At 38.4% G+C, this 21,515-nt stretch overlaps 1 protein-coding gene and 1 long non-coding RNA gene across 3 annotated transcripts in view; one reads left to right on the top strand and one right to left on the bottom strand.

The window, feature by feature from the left end:
• The window catches only part of abcg2d (ATP binding cassette subfamily G member 2 (JR blood group)), a 40,140-nt gene extending 18,634 nt beyond the window's left edge, over nucleotides 1-21,506 (top strand). Inside the window, exons 8-15 of the mRNA XM_061881045.1 lie at nucleotides 1,583-1,833; nucleotides 6,470-6,552; nucleotides 11,252-11,341; nucleotides 15,234-15,355; nucleotides 15,426-15,580; nucleotides 16,423-16,512; nucleotides 16,592-16,704; nucleotides 20,410-21,506. Of these exons, the coding sequence (XP_061737029.1) occupies nucleotides 1,583-1,833; nucleotides 6,470-6,552; nucleotides 11,252-11,341; nucleotides 15,234-15,355; nucleotides 15,426-15,580; nucleotides 16,423-16,512; nucleotides 16,592-16,704; nucleotides 20,410-20,557 (1,052 nt within the window). The 3' untranslated portion in view covers nucleotides 20,558-21,506. The remainder of the gene's footprint in view (nucleotides 1-1,582; nucleotides 1,834-6,469; nucleotides 6,553-11,251; nucleotides 11,342-15,233; nucleotides 15,356-15,425; nucleotides 15,581-16,422; nucleotides 16,513-16,591; nucleotides 16,705-20,409) is intronic.
• On the bottom strand, nucleotides 306-15,597 carry LOC133539033 (uncharacterized). 2 transcript variants are annotated; one of them, XR_009803157.1, is made up of 4 exons: nucleotides 11,225-15,597; nucleotides 11,029-11,142; nucleotides 9,213-9,262; nucleotides 306-6,567 (listed from the first exon to the last, which is right to left on the bottom strand). It is a non-coding gene; the product is annotated as an uncharacterized LOC133539033 (long non-coding RNA). The 2 variants fall into 2 exon arrangements; XR_009803156.1 differs by lacking the exon at nucleotides 9,213-9,262.
• Nucleotides 21,507-21,515: the final 9 nt, after the last annotated feature.

The following is a 21,515-nucleotide window of genomic DNA, read 5'->3' as shown; positions in this document are numbered from 1 at the left end:
CCTCAATCTTTGCTACTCATTACCACCAAACCTTCCTAACTTAGACTCAATATCCCTCTTTAAATCAAGACTCAGAACACACCTATTCCTGACTGCTTATTCATTGTAAACAGAGATGTCCGATAATATCGGACTGCCGATATTATCGGCCGATAAATGCTTTAAAATGTAATATCGGAAATTATCGGTATCAGTTTCAAAAAGTAAAATGTATGACTTTTTAGAACACCGCTGTACGGAGTGGTACACGGACGTAGGGAGTAGTCCTTTACTCACATAATATCTACGGCTTTTCACACACGCAAGTGAATGCAAGGCATACTTGGTCAACCGCCATACAGGTCACACTGAGGGTGGCCGTGTAAACAACTTTAACACTGTTACAAATACGCGCCACACTGTGAACCCACACCAAACTAGAATGACAAACACATTTCGGGGGAACATCCGCACTGTAACACAACATAAACACAACAGAACGAATACCCGGAATCCCTTGCAGCACTAACTGTTCCGGGACGCTACAATATACACCCCCCGCTACCCTCAAACCCCGCCCACCTCAACCTCCTCATGTTCTCTCTGGGAGAGCATGTTGAAAAATAATGATGCACTTTGTGACTTCAATAAAAAATACGGCAGTGCCATGTTGGCACTTTTTGCCCATAACTTGAGTTTGAATTTTTGGGGGGGAAAACATTGTTTAATGCATCCAACGGGGCATCCCAACAAAATTAGGCATAATAATGTGTTCATTCTACGACTGTATATATTGGTATCGGTTGATATCGGAATCGGTAATTAACAGTTGGACAATATTGGATATCAGCAAAAAAGCCATTACCGGACATCTAAATGTAAATGGGTTATACTTGTACAGCGCTTTTCTACCTTCAAGGTACTCAAAGCGCTTTGACACTATTTCCACATTCAACCATTCACACACTGATGGAGGGAGCTGCCATGCAAGGCCCTAACCACCACCCATCAGGAGCAAGGGTGAAGTGTCTTGCTCAAGGACACAACGCACGTGACGAGGTTGGTAGACGGTGGGGATTGAACCAGGAACCCTCAGGTTGCTGGCACAGCCACTCTCCCAACGGCGCCAGGCCGTCCCCTAATTGTAAATCTTATCGATTTTTGTTGTTGTTGTTTTTATCCAATTGATTTTATTGTTTTGATTTTGTACAGTGTCCTTAAGTGCCCAGAAAGGTGCCTTATAAGTCAAATGTATTGTTATTATTATTATTTAATGGCCTCATTCCTGGGTGGATCTCGTGTAAGAGGAAGGGGGGACGAGGGTTAATCATTTTGCAATGCAGTCTGCTGAAAATGCTGCAAAGCACCACTCTACATAGCAACTGATGCTGTAATCAAAATTGGAATTGCCACACAACACATTTTAAGACATGTTCTGTCGGCTAAAGTGGATAACGCACGCCCCAAATTTGTCACGTTTCACGTGTCGGGTAAATCCCACTGAATGTGGCCAAACGAATCCTCGTCCTCATGTATGTGCGTGTTGGTGTCATACTTTCAAATCAGTCATTTTTTAGTACAGCATTGACGTGCACTTGTCCAGATATGGAGTTTGAGGAGCTGAGCAGCAGCAGGCAGAGCATGGAGGAGCACCTGGTGGAGGAGTACAAGAACAGCAGCTACTGCAGCGACACGCACACCCAGCTGGAGCGCATCCTGCAGGACAAGCGCTGCTCCTCGCGGCCCAAGTCCCGCACCGTCACCTACAACAGCTCCTTTTGCCACCAGCTGCAATGGGTGCTGCACAGAACGTTCCAGAACCTAATGTTGAACCCACAAACGTCCGTGGCCCAGGTAGGAACCTCCAATTTCCAGCTAAACTCACACATTTGTGTAAACAAAAAACAGCGTACATAAAACTCAACGTACCGAAGATGTTAGCCTTTTAGTAAAAATTACCGACCTAACTTTTGTGTTTTGTGAACGTCAAATACAAATGTTCCTTGGACAAGACTAAATTCTCTTTTTTTTTTTTTTTTTTTTTAATACATGTTTTTATTGAATGTGACGGATATTACACAGTCGACACATTTTCCCTTTTTTTTCCCACCCATTTCCAAGAACAGCAACCCACCCCATACACACATATGTGTCCTACATAAGTTAAAGGTACAGTCACAAATGGAAAATAATTAGTACATCACTTTCTTCTCAACATAGGCAGATAGTAACTATACACCCGGAATAAAGAAATAAAAAAAAAATAAAAAGAAGCTGGTTTATGAAAGGTGAACTTTTCATGTGTCCTGTAGCGTCTTTAATTTAGCTATGTAGTCAACCATACAGCCCCATCCATCCATCCATCCATTTTCTACCGCTTATTCCCTTTTGGGGTCGCGGGGGGCGCTGGCGTCTATCTCCGCTACAATCGGGCGGAAGGCGGGGTACACCCTGGACAAGTCGCCACCTCATCGCAGGGCCAACACAAATAGACAGACAACATTCACACTCACATTCACACACTAGGGCCCATTTAGTGTTGCCAATCAACCTATCCCCAGGTGCATGTCTTTGGAAGTGGGAGGAAGCCGGAGTACCCGGAGGGAACCCACGCATTCACGGGGAGAACATGCAAACTCCACACAGAAAGATCCCGAGCCTGGATTTGAACCCAGGACTGCAGGAACTTGTTGTTGTGAGGCAGACGCACTAACCCCTCTGCCACCGTGAAGCCCATATAGCCCCAAACAAAATAAAACTTCTCAGCTGCCCCCCTAAGATTGAACTTTATTTTTTCCAGATCAAAATACATCATAAGGTCTTTAAGCCATGGGTGTCAAACTCTGGCCCGCGGGCCAAATTTGGCCCTCCGTGTAATTTAATTTGGCCCTTGAGGCAATATCAAATGAACATTAGAGCTGGCCTGCCGGTATTATAACACCGCATTCACCGCTAATACTCATACTTACCAACCCTCCCGATTTTCCCGGGAGACTCTCGAATTTCAGTGCCCTTGCCGAAAATCACCCGGGGCAACCATTCTCCCGAATTTCTCTCGATTTCCACCCAAACAACATGATTGGGGACGTGCCTTAAAGGCACTGCATTCAACATCCTGTACAACCTGTCGTCCCTTCCGCTTTTTCTCCATACAAAAATTGTGTCGGTCCAGTCACATACTATATGCGGACTTTACACACAAACAAGTGAATGCAAGGCATACTTGGTCAACAGCCATACATGTCACACTGAGGGTGGCCGTATAAAAAACTTTAACACTGTTACAAATATGCGCCACACTGTGAACCCACACCAAATAAGAATGTCAACCACATTTAGGGAGAACATCCGCACCGTAACTCAACATAAACACAACAGAACAAATACCCAGAACCCCTTGCAGCACTAACTCTTCCGGGATGCTACAATATTTGAAAATCGATTTTGCATGTCACTATAAAGTTATGTAAGTCTTGCTCGTTCAATATTCAATGCAAAACTTGTTTGGGTCCCTATTAAAAGGTTCATTTGTTCAAGCTTGGCCCGTGGCTTTGTTCTGTTTAAAATTTTGGCCCACTCTGTATTTGAGTTTGACACCCCTGCTTTAAGCCAGAAGGAGGCTTTGGGGCAGAAAGGTGACTTCCACTCCAGCAAAATTTTCCTACGTGCTAATAAGGATGCAAAGGCAATACTATCCTTAAATTTTCTCCTTATTTGGGGATATGACACCGTCCCAAAAATAGCCATTTCTGCACATGGTGTCAGATTCAAATCCAGTGCCTTAGCAAGGTGTTTGAAAATAGTTATCCAATAATCCAGCAAATGGGGACAAGACCAAAACATGTGCGTCATGTTTGCAGGTGACATGTGACATCTGTTACAAGTATCCCAGATATTGGGATATATTTTGGAGAGTTTGGAATTAGTGAAATAAATACGGTGGACAACCTTAAATTGTATTAAATTAAGCCTTGAACAGGATGTACTGTTGTTAATTTGGGTTAAGGCAGAATCCCAATCTCCATCATCTATGGTTCTGCCAAGCTCTTCTTCCCAGTTCCCTCTGATTTTATCAAGAGATGTTTTACCAAACTGGGAGATTAAGGTGTAGATTTTGGAAATCAGGCCTTTCTGATTTGTGAGAATATCTAAAATTGGGACAAGACTAAATTCTGAGTCGAAACAACAAACCTAATGTACATCATTGTCAGGTTCAAACACCCATGACATCTATATTAAACAGACAAGAAGCAAGGAATCATGCAGAGACAGAGTTCAATTTAGCTCAATGAGGAGAACGTTTTTGGGCTGTACTCTAGTTAGACTTAGACTTAGACTTAGACAAACTTTAATGATCCACAAGGGAAATTGTTCCACACAGTAGCTCAGTTACAATGATGGAAAGTGTAAGGATGGAAAGGACAATGTAGGTATAAATAGACTAAATATAGCTATATAAAATATAGCATATATACGTAATATTTACATAATTAATAGGGGTGTGGGGAAAAATCGATTCAAATACGAATCGAATCGTTTACGTTGTGCGATTCAGAATGGATTCTCATTTTGAAAAAATCTATTTTTTTTTCAATTAAAAAAAATATATATATATATATATTTTTTTTAATCAATCCAACAAACCACTACACAGCAATACCATAACTATACAATCCAATTCCAAAACCAAACCTGAGCCAGCAACACTCAGAACTGCAATAAACAGAGCAATTGAGAGGAGACACAAACACCACACAGAACAAACCAAAAGTAGTGAAACAAAAATGAATATTATCAACAACAGTATCAATATTAGTTATAATTTCAGCATAGCAGTGATTAAAAATCCCTCATTGACATTATCATTAGACATTTATAAAATTAATAAAAAAGAACAATAGTGTCACAGTGGCTTACACTTGCATGGCATCTCATAAGCTTGACAACACACTGTGTCCAATGTTTTCACAAAGATAAAATAAGTCATATTTTTGGTTCGTTTAATAGTTAAAATAAATTTACATTATTGCAATCAGTTGATAAAACATTGTCTTTTACAATTATAAAAGCTTTTAAAAAAAAAAAAATCTACTACTCTGCTAGCATGTCAGCAGACTGGGGTAGATCCTGCTGAAATCTATGTATTGAATGAATACAGAATCCTTTTGAATCGGAAAAATAACGTTTTTGAATCGAGAATCAAATCGAAAAAATCGATATCGAATCGTGACCCCAAGAATCGATATTGAATCGAATCGTGGGAGACCCAAAGATTCACAGCCCTAATAATTAATATACAGTATATTATATATACTGATATGTTATATTATGTCTATGTCATATACCGTATTTCCTTGAATTGCCGCCGGGGCGCTAATTATTTTAAAACGTCTTCTCACTCTGGCACTTACCAAAGGCATGCGGTAAATTTAGGCCTGCGCTTAAAAATTTGAGTGTGATGTAAGGATACCATCATGAAAAGCACATTTAATAAAACAAACGTTATTATGGTCTTACCTTTACTTATAAATGAAGTCCATGCGCAATTCCTTCTGATCAAAAGCATCGATAACTTCTTTATAGAAGTCTTCCATATCTTCAGTTTTAAAAGTCTCTCCGTCTCGATGGAGATCTTCTGTTTGGATTGAAAGTCCAGTTTAGAAAACTGTTTTATTTTAGATACAGTGGGGCAAAAAAGTATTTAGTCAGCCAGCGATTGTGCAAGTTTTCCCACTTAAAATGATGACAGAGGTCTGTAAATTTCATCATAGGTACACTTCAACGGGCGGATTGAACCGCGTGTTTGACATCCCTGCCTTAGAGGGAACGTTGGTCAGAACCCTCATCATCGCCATGATCTGGAGGCACAGACAGCTTTTGGGGGGGTTCAACCTGCTCAAAGCCCTGAGAAGTCTCCTCACTTTAAGAATTATTAACAGCCAATTGGACCCAGATAATTCCCAATAATCCCCAAAGCGAGGATCTGGACGGCGTGGGCGCCATAATCGGCTTTAATGACTGTCGCGACCCGACTCTTGCCTCCTTCAGGCCAGGGTCTGAACTGATATCATATCTGGGCCCCGAATACCCCCCAAGCCCCCGCGATGGCCACGGTGCCAGGGCTGGTCACATGACGGTGTCACCACCCATCACTCCTGGGTTTTCGCCTGAGCGGGCCGGGTTCAACCTTATTAGCTTATCCGCTCACCCTGGGAACCGCTTAGTCCTGTCATAATGTGTCAATTGTTGGGATTAAAACATGTGTCCTTATTCACTTTTCTCACTCTGTGCTGTCAAGCCCCCCACAAACCCCCTCGCCGCCGGCTTTCTCTGATGGGGGAGAGTGTCCGCTTGACCCCTGACCCCTTAATGCTCCGACTCTTTGTACAAAGTTGCTATCGGATACATGTAAACCTCCTGCTACACCAAAAAAGCGAAATATTCTGAAATATCAATGTGTGTGATTGGTCTTGGTTCTGCTTTTGTGCAGGTGGGGGTCCACATTTTCCTGGCTCTCATAGTGGGGGCCATTTTCTTCAGGGTCAAAGACGATCAGAGTGGCATCCAGAACAGGTAGGCGGAAGATTCCTTAAAAAAAAAAAAGTAACATGCATTCATGTAAACAATTGATTGTATTCTAAGAACCAGAGCATTAAAAACTATTTAGTCTTCAACAAAGCTTATGAACACATTTCCGCAAATCCTGTCTCTGTTTAATTCCTTGCTTCTTGTTTGTTTAACATTAAACTTGTCTGTTTAATATGGTCCCCAAACTACAACTTAGGTTGTAGTTTGGAGACCCCTGCCATTTTCACCCTACATAAGCTGACTCTTTTTGTTTGACGATGCTAAATGCTAACAGCTAATATATGCGTTTTAACATGGTGTTTTCACATTAAAAATGGATGTCTAGTATGCAGCAAAAGTTATATTAATCTCACATACAACTTTGACCGATAATATTAGCGCCTATGCTAGCTGTTTTGTCTTAAGGCCTCCTGTTTGTCAGCTCACATAGCTGTTTTGGCCAGTTCCTCATCTGTTTTAAAGAAGCAGCCGCGCTCCTTAATGGGCGAGAGGGGCTGTGCTAACACCAAGAATCGATCCAATAATAAAACTTAGGGGCCACATGTGTGGACAGCACCTTTTAGCTCTTATTTCCATAAATGTGTACACTGCTGAATTGGGGTCTTATGGTCGCTTATGTGGACACTTATACTGCCATCTGGTGGTGTCAGAAGAGTATGACATACAATGGAATTTGGAAAAAATAAAGTGTTAAAATAAGAATTAGCATGTCACCAAACATGAAGTACACGTTTGTGTACTTATGGACTGAGTACATCATATGCAAAGATGATTCCTAGTATTTATTCTATTTAGGGTCCGATAAGCCCAAATAGCCAAGAGAAATCAAAAAAAGCATGCAAACAAACAGCTTAGGCCTTAAGAGGTTTAATTTAATGCATTTTGCCTATAAAGTCCTCCAAAAAATGTTTTATATACAATACAGACCAAACATTTGAACACATTTTCTCCAAATTCAATGTGTTTTCTTTATTTTCATGACTGTTTACATTGTAGATTGAAACTGAAGGCATCAAAATTATGAATGAATGTAACAAAAAAGGTGAAATAACTGAGAACATGTTTAATATTCTAGTTTCTTCAAAATAGCCACCCTGCTCTGATTACCGCTTTGCACACTCCTGGCATTCAACACAAGTATTCCTAAGTGCTAAACAAGAAATTCAAGCTACCAACCCAATAAAACAATCACTTAATGTACAACGTCTGCTCTCACTGAGATGTCAACTGATAGGATGTTCATGATGTGCCGTTTAGATGAAGAATTAATCATAATCCTCTTGCGGGTTGCAAAAAAAAAAAGGTGGGTGCATCTTTCAAGCAGCTTTCGATGTCTTTCTCGTCATTTTTGCGTCTAAATTGAATGTCAAAGTTAACCAACTTCCCGATTTATTGCAACAACCTACAATGATCCGGGTGAGTGGCATGATTTATCATCTAGAATCCAGTTGCCTCTCTGGGATTACGATTTGATTCAGAATCGTCTCTCGATTCAAAACGATTCTCTATTCAAAATTAATACTTTTTTTAATGATATTGGAAACCATAAAATAGATAAACAGCTCTGTTCAGTTTCTATCTTACTTCAAAACTGGTTTTGTTGAACAAAAAACATTTAATAAAGTGAAATACAAATAAGGCAAAAGGAAAAGTATCCAACTTGTGTCTTTTCTAAAGTGAGCCAAAGGAGAAGTTGGTGATATAAATTTACTTTTTAAAACATTTTTGATCATAGCAAAATAGTTCTTAAAGTTAAAGATCTTTATGATTTCTGATTGTTTATGAGGGCACCAAAAGTTTGTTTGATATACAGTACTAATACAGTACTTTATGTTGTGTTTAAAGTGTGCAAACCTTCACTAAAATATGGATTTTTGTTGAGGCTGGCACCCATTATTCATATTTATATAGTTTCTTATAAAGAATTTCGTTTCACCAAACAAACTTTTCGATTTACAAACCATGTTCAAGGATCAATTAAGATCGACAGCAGTGGGTTTTTTGCTGATGATCTGGGGTCAAACATCAGGGGTCACAGAGTCCAAATAAACCTCCCTACACTGCAAAAACTGAAATCTAAGTACGATTAAATATCTCAAATAAGGGTGATATTTGCTTATTTTCTGTCTGATAAGATAATTCTTCTCACAAAGCAGATTTTATTTTAGTGTTTTACTTGTTTTAAGGGTTTTGGTCCTAAATGATCTCAGTAAGATAGTACAGCTTGTTGCTGAGATTTGATGACCTATATTGAGCAAAACATGCTTGAAACTACAATATTAAGTCTTGCAAAACTGTGTCATCAACTCTCACAAGTATAAAACTACTTTTTTTTAAAGTAATCATTTCTTATTATAAGCATGGTAAAACAAAAACATGACTTTGTCACAATTGTGTCTCATTATTTGAAATGAAACAGTAGAAAATACGTGCTCTTATAGTAGTGCACTTGTCATTAGTGAGAATATACTTATTTTAAGGTATTTTTGGCTTCATTGAGGTTAGCTAATTAGGGACGGATGTCCCTTTGGGACAGAGGACCCTATTGAATTTCTATGGTTTTATTATTAATTCTTTATTATTATTATTATACCGCCGCCTCTTTGAGCTGTAATTTGACCCCCTTAACATACTTCAAAACTCACCAAATTTGACACACACATCAGGACTGGTCAAAATTGTGCTCTAGCGCCCCCTAGGAAGAAAACACAGACACAACTGTCTGTAACTTCCAGTAGGAATGTCGTAGAAACATGAAAAACACGACGTAGGTCTCAGTTAGACCTATATTTAATCCACTAAGACCCCCGGGCTAAAATCAACAGGAAGTTTGCTATTCCCACTTCAATACAAAATTTGGGTAAAAAGTGTCGCATTTTTTTTTAACCTTATCACCTCTGAGGCCGTTTGTCATTTCGGCTTCAAATAAGCACAGAAGAGACATTGAACCCTTCTGTTTTAATTACTACCCTGATTTGAATTTTATGAGCCCGCAAAGAACCATTGCGCTGCTGCTGTAGTCACAAAATGGCGGCTTTCTGCTCAGACAAAACTGTAGGACTGTCATACACACATGAAACAAAAACCTTAATGTAGGTCTCTCTGAGACCTATATTTCATACACTGACCGCCCCCAACTAAAATCAACAGGAAGTTTGCTGTTCCCACTTCAATACAACAACTGCATTATATTCACCATGCATTAGAGCAGGGCTGTCAAACTCAAATACCGAGTGGGCCAAAATTTAAAACTGAACAAAGCCGCAGGCCAAGGTTGAACAAATGAACCTTTTAATAGTGACACAAACAAGTTTTTCATTGAATATTGAACAAGCAAGGCTTATATAACTTTATAGTGACATGCAAAATTGAGTTTCACATAATAATAACAATAATAATTAAAACATATCAATGGCATATCAAATCAAATTTAAATAAAAATTGAATGCTTCTTTTGTATTTGCAGCCTTCTGAGGTAAATATCAACATTAACTTTTTCCAGAGGCTAATACATTTGAAAATAAAATAACAATGAATAAATCAACCATTCAGGCATTTTTACTGCTTAGTTAATGTCGGGGCTCAGTTAGGCTGGCTTAGGGGGGCGGGGTTTGTTGGTACCGGGGAGAGGGGGTGTATATTGTAGTGGTCCAGAAGAGTTAGTGCTGCAAGGGGTTCTGGGTATTTGTTCTGTTGTGTTTATGTTGTTACGGTGCGGATGTTCTCCCGAAATGTAAATAAAATAAATAAATGGGTTGTACTTGTATAGCGCTGTTCTACCTTCAAGGTACTCAAAGCACTTTGACACTTACTTCCACATTTACCCATTCACACACATATTCACACACTGATGGAGGGAGCTGCCATGCAAGGCGCTAACCAGCACCCATCAGGAGCAAGGTGTTGGTCATTGTTGTTTGGTGTGGGTTCACAGTGTGGCGCATATTTGTAACAGTGTTAAAGTTGTTTATAAGGCCACCCTCAGTGTGACCTGTATGCTGTTGATCAAGTATGCCTTGCATTTACTTACATGTGTGTAGAAGCCACATATATTACGTGACTGGGCCGGCAAGCTGTTTGTGAGGAGGAAAAACAGACTTGACGACAGGTTGTAGGGGACGCTAAAGGCAGTGCCTTTAAGGCACACCCCCAATATTGTTGTCCGGGTGGAATTCGGGAGAATGCTTGCACCGGGAGATTTTCGGACGGGGCACTGAAATTCGAGAGTTGGTGAATGCGGTGTTACAGCGGCACCGCTGTATAGCACCGGCGGGCCAGCTCTAATGTTAATTTGATATTGCCTCAAGGGCCAAATTAAATTACATGGCGGGCCAAAATTGGCCCGCGGGCCAGAGTTCGACACCTATGCATTAGAGTCTCAAAATGGCGGCACCAAGGCGTCCTTATAAAATGCCCAAGCCACTTTACAACTAATAATCCATCCATCCATCCATCTTGTACCTCTTATCCGGGCTTGGGTCGCGGGGGCAGCAGCCCAAGCGGTCCCATCCATCGCTGCTTGCTGCTTTAATTTGACTTGATTTGGAAAGTCTTGACAAGCCAAATGTTCTTGTTCTGTTGGCAGATAATTTTGCTTAGTTCAAATAAAATATCCCTCATTTTTTGTATTTTTTTTTTCTTGTTTTTGAACACTGACTTTTTGCAGTGTGTGATCTTCTTGCAGGATGGGGGCGCTCTTCTTCATCACCACCAACCAGTGTTTCAGCACGGTGTCGGCGGCCGAGCTCTTCATCACCGAGAGGAAACTGTTTGTGTACGTCAAAGCTGGGCAAATATTTTGACTCGGGGAGGGGGGGGGCACATTATGAGTAAAAAATGTATCTGGGGGGGACCCAATGTCAATCAATCAATCAATGTTTATTTATATAGCCCTAAATCACGAGTGTCTCAAAGGGCTGCACAAGCCACAACGACATCCTCGGCTCAAATCCCACATCAATGTGGATGTGTAAATGAAATTTACATTTAGCTGTAAAAATCAGCTGTACAGTGTGTGTTTTTGGGTCCCTTTTTTTTTTTTTTAGGAAAACTAATACCAAAAGTCACAATGTCTGATAGAGTTCTAAAAAAGTTATGACAGACCACCTCAAAAAAAAACTAAATGGAATTTTACTGTTTTTTTACTGAATGGGACACCCAAAATATACATTAAAATGAAGAAAGTGGGATTTACAATATTAACTATAAACAATAAAACACTGAATATTAACAACATATGAACGTTACACCTCTTTTACGTGGGATTTACAATATTAACTATGAACAATAAAACACTGAATATTAACATATGAAAGTCGCTCCTCTTTTATGTGGGATTTACAATAACTACAAATAATGAAACACTGAATATTAACAACATATAAATGTCGCTCCTCTTATGTGGGATCTACAATATTAACTGTAAACAATAAAACACTGAATATCAACAATATATGAGCGTCGCTCCTCTTTTGAGATTTACAATATTAACTATAAACAATAAAACACTGAATATTGACAACATATAAACGTTGCTCCTATTTTATGTGAGATTTACAATATTAACTATAAACAATAAAACACTGAATCTTAACATATAAAAGTCGCTCCTCTTTTATGTGGGATTTACAATATTAACTGTAAACAATAAAACACTGAATATCAACAATATATGAGCGTTGCTCCTCTTTTGAGATTTACAATATTAACTATAAACAATAAAACACTGAATATTGACAACATATAAACGTTGCTCCTATTTTATGTGGGATCTACAATATTAACTATAAACAATAAAACACTGAATAGCAACAATATATGAGCGTCGCTCCTCTTTTGAGATTTACAATATTAACTATAAACACTGAATATTGACAACATATAAACGTTGCTCCTATTTTATGTGGGATTTACAATATTAACTATAAACAATAAAACACTGAATATCAACAATATATGAGCGTCGCTCCTCTTTTGAGATTTACAATATTAACTATAAACACTGAATATTGACAACATATAAACGTTGCTCCTATTTTATGTGGGATTTACAATATTAACTATAAACAATAAAACACTGAATATTAACATATGAAAGTCGCTCCTCTTTTATGTGGGATTTACAATAACTACAAATAATAAAACACTGAATATTAACAACATATAAATGTCGCTCCTCTTATGTGGGATTTACAATATTAACTGTAAACAATAAAACACTGAATATTAACGATATGTAAACGCCCCTACTCTTTTACTTCTCAGACCAGCTCCTCCATAGTTGTCACTTTTACAATCAAACAAAACACAACAAAAATTAAACAAATAGCAAAATATGATTGCAAAGTGTATTAAACACCTACAATATGGTATATTATCACTTTTATAATTTGATTTTTATCAAGCATCCCCATTAGCTGGTTGCCACAACAACCCACTAGTCTTCCTAGGGGTCCACAAACTCAAAACAATTAAGCAAACAATTTACATCCATCCATCCATCCACCTACCCATCCATCTATCCATCTTCTTCTTTCGCTTATCCGAGGTCGGGTTGCAGGCCAGCCAGGAGACATAGTCTTCCCAACGTGTTCTGGGTCTTCCCCGTGGCCTCCTACCGGTTGGAGGTGCCCTAAACACCTCCCTATGGAGGCGTTCGGGTGGCATCCTGACCAGATGCCCGAACCACCTCATCTGGCTCCTCTCCATGTGGAGGAGCAGCGGCTTTACCTTGAGAGCAGAGCTTCTCACCCTATCTCTAAGGGAGAGCCCCGCCACACAGCGGAGGAAACTCATTTTGGCCGCTTGTACCCGTGATCTTGACTCAAAGCTCATGACCATAGGTGAGGATGGGAACGTAGATCGGCCGGTAAGTTGAGAGCTTTGCCTTCCGGCTCAGCTCCTTCTTCACCACAACGGATTGGTACAACATCCGCATTAATCGGTGCTTATATTAAAAGTGAAAACTAAATGTAGAGCCTGAGTTTACTTTTGGAAAAAGTCGTTAAAATTGCCGTCTGTCGCAAGCTAGCTAACTAACTTCACTTTTTTTGCTGCTAATAAAAGTGAAAACAAAATATAAAGCCTGGTTTTACTTTTCAAAAATTCGTCAAATTTGCTGTCGGCAATAAGCTAGCTAGCTATTTAACGTCTATTTTTGGCTTATAATAAAAGTGAAAACTAAATGTAGAGTCTGATTTTACATTTGGAAAAAGTTGTCAAATATGCTGTTGGTCGCAAGCTAGCTAATTAAACTTTTTTGCTGCTAATAAAAGTGAAAACAGAATATAGAGCCTGGTTTTACTTTTTTTTTTAAATCGTCAAATTAGCTGTTGGCAGCAAGCTACCTATTTAACGTCTATTTTTTGCTTATTAAAAGTGAAAACTAAATGTAGAGCCTGATTTTACTTTTCAAAAAATCATCAAATTTGCTGTCGGCAGCAAGCTAGCTAGCTATTTAACAATTTTTTTGGCTAGTAATAAAAGTGAAAACTAAATGTTTAAACTGAGGTTACATTCGGAAAAGGTCGTCAAATTTGCCGTTGTTGGCAAGCTGGCTAATTAACTTCACTTTTTTGCTGCTAATAAAAGTGAAAACAGAATAACGAGCCTGGTTTTACATTTTAAAAAATGGTCAAATTTGCTGTTAGCAGCAAGCTAGCTAGCTATTTAACTATTTTTTTGGGCTAATAATAAAAGTGATTTAAAATTTGGAAATGTTCTGCAAGTTTGCCGTTTTTGCAAGCTAGCTAACTTCACTTTTTTGCTGCTAATAAAAGTGAACACAAAATATAGAACCTGGTTTTACATTACTGAAGACGCCGCACCGATCCGCCTGTCGATCTCACCATCCACTCTTCCCTCACTCGTGAACAAGACTCCTAGGTACTTGAACTCCTCCACTTGGGGCAGGGTCTCCTCCCCAACCCGGAGATGGCACTCCACCCTTTTCCGAGCGAGAACCATGGACTCGGACTTGGAGGTGCTGATTCTCATTCCGGTCGCTTCACACTCGGCTGCAAACCGATCCAGTGAGAGCTGAAGATCCTGGCCAGATGAAACCATCAGGACCACATCATCTGCAAAAAGCAGAGACCTAATCCCGCGGTCACCAAACCGGAACCCCTCAACGCCTTGACTGCGCCTAGAAATTCTGTCCATAAAAGTTACGAACAGAATCAGTGACAAAGGGCAGCCTTGGCGGAGTCCAACCCTCACTGGAAATGGGTCCGATTTGACCAAGCTCCGGCACTGATCATACAGGGAGCAGACCGCCACAATAAGACAGTCCGATACCCCATACTCTCTGAGCACTCCCCACAGGACTTCCCGAGGGACACGGTCGAATGCCTTCTCCAAGTCCACAAAGCACATGTAGACTGGTTGGGCAAACTCCCATGCACCCTCAAGAACCCTGCCCAGAGTATAGAGCTGGTCCACAGTTCCACGACCAGGACGAAAACCACACTGTTCCTCCTGAATCCGAGGTTGGACTATCCTGCGTAGCCTCCTCTCCAGTACACCTGAATAAACCTTACCCGGGAAGGCAATTTACAGTCACAGAATAATAATTACCATATAAACATAACTACACAATACAAAATCATCAACAAGCAAACTACAAAGTAAAACCAAGTGGGTCTAACTTAGTTCTGGTCTTGTTGCAGGCACGAGTACATCAGCGGCTACTACAGGGTGTCTGTCTACTTCCTGTCCAAGGTCTTGTCCGACATGGTCCTGCGCACCGTCACCTCGGTCATCTTCAGCTGTGGGGTCTACTTTTTGATCGGTAAGACCCTCTTTTTGACCTTTCTGGTCCGTTTCTGGCTGAAGGACTGTGTGGCGTTTTGTCCGCTCAGGGCTGAAAACCACATTGGCCGCCTTCTCCGTCTTCACGCTGACGGTCACCCTGGTGGCCTACACCGCCACCGCCATGACCATGGCCATCTCCGCCGACCAGACGGTAGTGGCGCTCGCGAACATCTTCATGACCATCACCTTCGTCTTCATGATGGTGAGGAAACTCCCCCCCCCCCCCCCCTACAAAAACCTTCCCCCCGGACGAAATTTGCCGTGACAGCCCCTCTAATGCTTGAAGGACCCCAATAAGGGGGGAAGGACCTTAAAGCAGCCCACTCAGCTGCCTGTTTTAAAAGCATTATAATTGGCTGATTGTCTTTGGTGAAAAATAACGGTGAGGAAAAAATATTAGCATTCCAGCATGCTAACCTTTCAAGCTATTTTTGCGGCTGTAACCCTTAAGAGTCTTCTAACTTGGTATTGTCACGCCCTCATTGGGGTCCTTCAGGCATTAGAGGGGCTGTCACGCCAAATTTCTTCCGGGGGGAAGGGTTTTGTAGGGGGGAAGAAATTTGGCGTGACAGCGTCATAGCACAAACAATAACACGCTTTTTCAGTGTCTCTGTCGGCGTGATATAAAACAGTGGTCCCCAACCACCGGGCCGTGGCTCGATTGGTACCGGGAGAATAATTTTTATAATTAAAAAAAAATTTTTTTTTATTAAATCAACATAAAAAAAACACAGGATATACTTTTTCATGACAAAAACCTCCCTTGTTCATGACAAAGAAAAAAATCAAAAAGATCTCCCCCCCCGCCAGGCCGTGGGACCAATTATCAAGCGTTGACCGGTCCGCAGCTACAAAAAGATATAAAAGATATTTGTTGAGTATAAAAGATTATGGCCGTTAGCAAAGAAAATTGACACCATTTTTTAAGCCGCCAGCTTCAAAGCGTTGGAAAAAGGTAGCGGCTTATCGCCCGGAAAGTATGGTCACCTTTTTGGATCCACATTTCATTGTTAGGTCACATGAACTAAGAGTGAACTTTTCTAGATCTTCTCAGGTCTCCTGGTCAACCTCCCGAGCATCATGGACTGGCTGGCGTGGCTCAAGTACTTCAGTATTCCTCGCTACGGCCTGGCGGTAAGTCCCCCACTCCAAGGCCCCGGCCCCCTTTCCTCCCCCATTTTTTTTTTCTGACTGTGGACTTGGGAACATTCAGGCCTTGAAGATCAACGAGTTTGTGGGTTTGAAATTCTGCGAGGAGGCCGGCACCACGCCCAACGTGTCCGCCGTGGCCACCAACTGCAGCACCATGAGCACGGTCGGACTGACGTGAGTACGAAGAAAGGTTTGAACCCCGGTCGAGTAGATGGACGTAGTAAACTAACCGAATAGCTTCTGCATTCTAGAAAACTTTGTACGAAGTATCAAGGAACTATCAGGAGACTACTAGCTAGCTAGCTAATTAACTACATTTCTTATTTTTAAGTACCGGTTTTATATTTAAACAGCAAAAACTAACTTAACTGGTTCATGTTTTTCAAAACTTCAAAGCCTGGTCGTACATTCCAACGATCATAAGTAGTTGTCAGTAGTTAGCTAGCTAAGATCAATTTAAAAATGTCTATTATTTAACAGTCTTTTAACGTAAAGTAACAGTCTGTAACGTAAAATACTGTTGGTAGTTCTCTAGTAAACGTACTGACTAGCAACATATATTTAGATTTTCGTAGAAAAGTTAAATAAAAAAAAAAATAAATAAATAGCTGTAATTACTTGCTAGCTAGAACGTTATTGTTGTTAAATGCAAATCCTGTTTACATTAAATAGATATTAAAAAAAATAAGTAATTAAGGCACGTTTTTATTCAATGACATTACTGCAATGTATGATGTCAGACAACTTTTTTTTTTTTTTTTAAAAAGAAAAATTTTGAACAAGCTGAACATTTTTGGAGTTGGAACGGTTTAAATCGGAAGAAAAATGTGGGAAATTGTGGAACTTTAAAAAAAAAAAATGTCCCATTCGTTCCAATGGGAATTTTATGGAAATTGTGGAATTTGGGGAAAAGTGGGACTTTTTTCGAAAACGTAATTTTTTTTGTTGCTTATAATAAAAGTGAATACTACATGTAGAGGCTGATTTAAAATTTGGAAAAGGTTGTCATATTTGCTATAATTAGCAAGCTAGCTAATTAATATCACTTTTTTGCTGCTAATAAAAGTGAAGACTAAACACCCGAATTTAAATTTGCAACAAACTTCTGTCAAAACATAACCTTGTGCTAAAGTCGAAGGTTGTATTGTTTTTTTTTTATTCTCATTTTCTCTGTATTTGTTTACGTAGTTTTTCTTTGCTCACATTTGCGGAAAAAAATGATGTTTACGTTGAATAGTTATAAAAAATAAGTAATTAAGGCAAGTTTTTCTTCAATGACATTACTGCACTGTATGACAGACGACTTTTTAAAAAACTTAACATTTTGAACAGACAAAAAATGTTTTGAGTCGGAACGGTTTAAATCGATTGCAAAATGTGGGGAATTGTGGAACTTAAAAAAAAATATGTCCCATTCATTTTGGGGAAAAACGGGAATTTTGGGGGATTTTTTTTTTATTTTGCTTATAATAAAAGTGAATACTACATGTAGAGCCTGATTTAAAATTTGGAAAAGGTCGTCATATTGGCTATAATTAGCAAGCTAGCTAATTACTGTACTGAATTTGGGGAAAAGTGGGAGTTTTTTGGAAAACGTAATTTTTTTTTTTGCTTATAATAAAAGTGAATACTACATGTAGAGCCTAAATTAAAATTTGGAAAAGGTCGTCATATTTGCTATAATTAGCAAGCTAGCTAATTAACATCACTTTTTGCTGTTAGTAAAAGTGAAGACTAAACGCCCGAATTTAAATTTGCAACAAACTTGTGTCAAAACATAACCTTGTGCTAAAGTCAAAGGTTGTATTGTTTTTTTTTATTCTCATTTTCTCTGTATTTGTTTACGTAGTTTTTCTTTGCTCACATTTGAGGAAAAAAATGATGTTTACGTTGAATAGTTATAAAAAATAAGTAATGAAGGCAAGTTTTTCTTCAATGACATTACTGCACTGTATGACAGACGACTTTTTAAAAAACTTAACATTTTGAACAGACAAAAATTTTTTGGAGTCGGAACGGTTTAAATCGATTGCAAAATGTGGGGAATTGTGGAACTTAAAAAAAAATATGTCCCATTCATTTTGGGGAAAAACGGGAATTTTTGGGGATTTTTTTTTTATTTTGCTTATAATAAAAGTGAATACTACATGTAGAGCCTGATTTAAAATTTGGAAAAGGTCGTCATATTGGCTATAATTAGCAAGCTAGCTAATTACTGTACTGAATTTGGGGAAAAGTGGGAGTTTTTTGGAAAACGTAATTTTTTTTTTGCTTATAATAAAAGTGAATACTACATGTAGAGCCTAAATTAAAATTTGGAAAAGGTCGTCATATTTGCTATAATTAGCAAGCTAGCTAATTAACATCACTTTTTGCTGTTAATAAAAGTGAAGACTAAACGCCCGAATTTAAATTTGCAACAAACTTGTGTCAAAACATAACCTTGTGCTAAAGTCAAATGTTGTATTGTTTTTTTTTATTCTCATTTTCTCTGTATTTGTTTACGTAGTTTTTCTTTGCTCACATTTGAGGAAAAAAATGATGTTTACGTTGAATAGTTATAAAAAATAAGTAATTAAGGCAAGTTTTTCTTCAATGACATTACTGCACTGTATGACAGACGACTTTTTAAAAAACTTAACATTTTGAACAGACAAAAATTTTTTTGAGTCGGAACGGTTTAAATCGATTGCAAAATGTGGGGAATTGTGGAACTTAAAAAAAAATATGTCCCATTCATTTTGGGGAAAAACAGGAATTTTTGGGTAATTTTTTTTTATTTTGCTTATAATAAAAGTGAATACTACATGTAGAGCCTGATTTAAAATTTGGAAAAGGTCGTCATATTGGCTATAATTAACAAGCTAGCTAATTACTGTACTGAATTTGGGGAAAAGTGGGAGTTTTTTGGAAAACGTAATTTTTTTTGTGCTTATAATAAAAGTGAATACTACATGTAGAGCCTAAATTAAAATTTGGAAAAGGTCGTCATATTTGCTATAATTAGCAAGCTAGCTAATTAACATAACTTTTTGCTGTTAATAAAAGTGAAGACTAAACGCCCGATTTTAAATTTGCAACAAACTTCTGTCAAAACATAACCTTGTGCTAAAGTCAAAGGTTGTGGGTATTTTTTCTAATTCTTGTTTTTTTGGTATTTGTTTACGTAGTTTTTCTTTGCTCAAATTTGAGAAAAAAAATGATGTTTACGTTGAATAGTTATAAAAAATAAGTAATTAAGGCATGTTTTTCTTCAATGACATTACTGCACTGTATGACATCAGACAGCTTTTAAAAGATTGAAAAAATTTTGAGCAGGCTGAACATTTTTTGAGTTGGAACGGTTTAAATCGGATGAAAAATGTGTGGAATTGTGGAACTTTTTTTTAAAAAAATGTCCCATTCGTTTTAATGGGAATTTTATGGAATTTTGGGAAAAACGCGGAATTTTTTGGGAAAAAATTTTTTTTTTTGCTTATAATAAAAGTGAATACCACATGTAGAGCCTGATTTAAAATTTGGAAAAGGTCGTCATATTTGCTATAATTAGCAAGCTAGCTAATTAACGTCACTTTTTTGCTGCTAATAAAAGTGAAGACTAAACACCCGATTTTAAATTTGCAACAAACTTCTGTCAAAACATAACCTTGTGCCGAAGTCGAAGGTTGTGTTTTTTTTTTCCTAATTCTTGTTTTCTTGGTATTTGTTTACGTAGTTTTCTTTGCTCACTTTTGAGGAAAAATAATGTTTACATTGAATCGTTCTTAAATAAATGAGTTTTTCTTCAGTGACATTACTGTCCTGCATGACGCCAGACAACTTTTATTAGGAACAAAAATGGAGGTGGAGGACCAACCAGTGTGACTTGTGTTCTTCCAGATGTACGGGCGAGCAGTACCTGGACTATCTGGGGATAGAGTACACCACCTGGGGCTTGTGGGAGAACCACCTGGCTTTAACCGTCATGTTGTTGGCGTTCTTGCTCATTTCCTACCTGAAGCTTCGCTACATTAAGAAGTTCACTTGAAATGTTAGTCCCAGTCGCTAACTTACTGGGAAATGCTACGCAAAGTTCCTAGCAGGTTTGTGTTCAAAGGGGTTATTTATATATTAGATCCTTTCTGTTTTAGAGTTAGACTAAACGTTTGCATGATGTATTGACTTCAACAGTGAATATTTGCAATTGTACAGTAAAATTTAAATCCAACTCTTTTTGGGTTTTTTTTTATTGTTTTAATTTTTTTCTGTACGTTATATATCCATTCGGAAAGTATTTACTGCACTTCATTTTTTCCACATTTTTTCATGTTACAGTTTTATTCCATAATGGAATAAATTCATTCAAAATTCTACAAACAATAATAATAATAGATTTTATTTGTAAAAAGCCCTTGGCATTGAGCAAAAAACCTCAAAGTGCTCCAGTGTATTAAAAAATAAAATAAAAAGATAGTAAAAATAAAAATTAGAACAGCGTAATAGCTAGAACTAGTATGCATATATGTAAAAAAAAAAAGGCTCTTTTAAAAAGGGTTTTTAAGCCTTGTTAAAAAAGCATCCACAGTCTGTGGTTCCCTCAGGTGGTCAGGGAGAGCGTTCCACAGACTGGGAGCGGCAGAGCAGAAATCCCGGTCCCCCATAGTTTGTAGCTTTGTCCTGGGAGGAGACTTCAACAGTGAATATTTGCAAATATACAGAACAATTTCAATCCAACTCTTTTTTATATATAATGTTTTGGTTTTTTTCTGTACATTATATTTACAGCGCTTCATTTTTTCCACATATTTTATGCTACATTTTTATTACTAAATGGAATAAATTCCTTTTTTCCCAAAAATTCTACAAACAATAATAATAATACTAGATTTTATTTTCTAGAAAGCACTTTACATTGAGCAAACAACCTCAAAGTGCTACAGTGTATTTAAGAAAAAATAAGATAGTAAAAATGAATTAAAAAACTACAACAGCCTAATAGCTAGAAC

This window comes from Nerophis ophidion, linkage group LG20 (assembly GCF_033978795.1).
Source record: "Nerophis ophidion isolate RoL-2023_Sa linkage group LG20, RoL_Noph_v1.0, whole genome shotgun sequence".
Classification (NCBI taxonomy): Eukaryota; Metazoa; Chordata; class Actinopteri; order Syngnathiformes; family Syngnathidae; genus Nerophis; species Nerophis ophidion.
The sequence above is the reverse complement of the archived record's forward strand: the minus strand, read 5'-3'. Positions and strand labels throughout refer to the sequence as shown.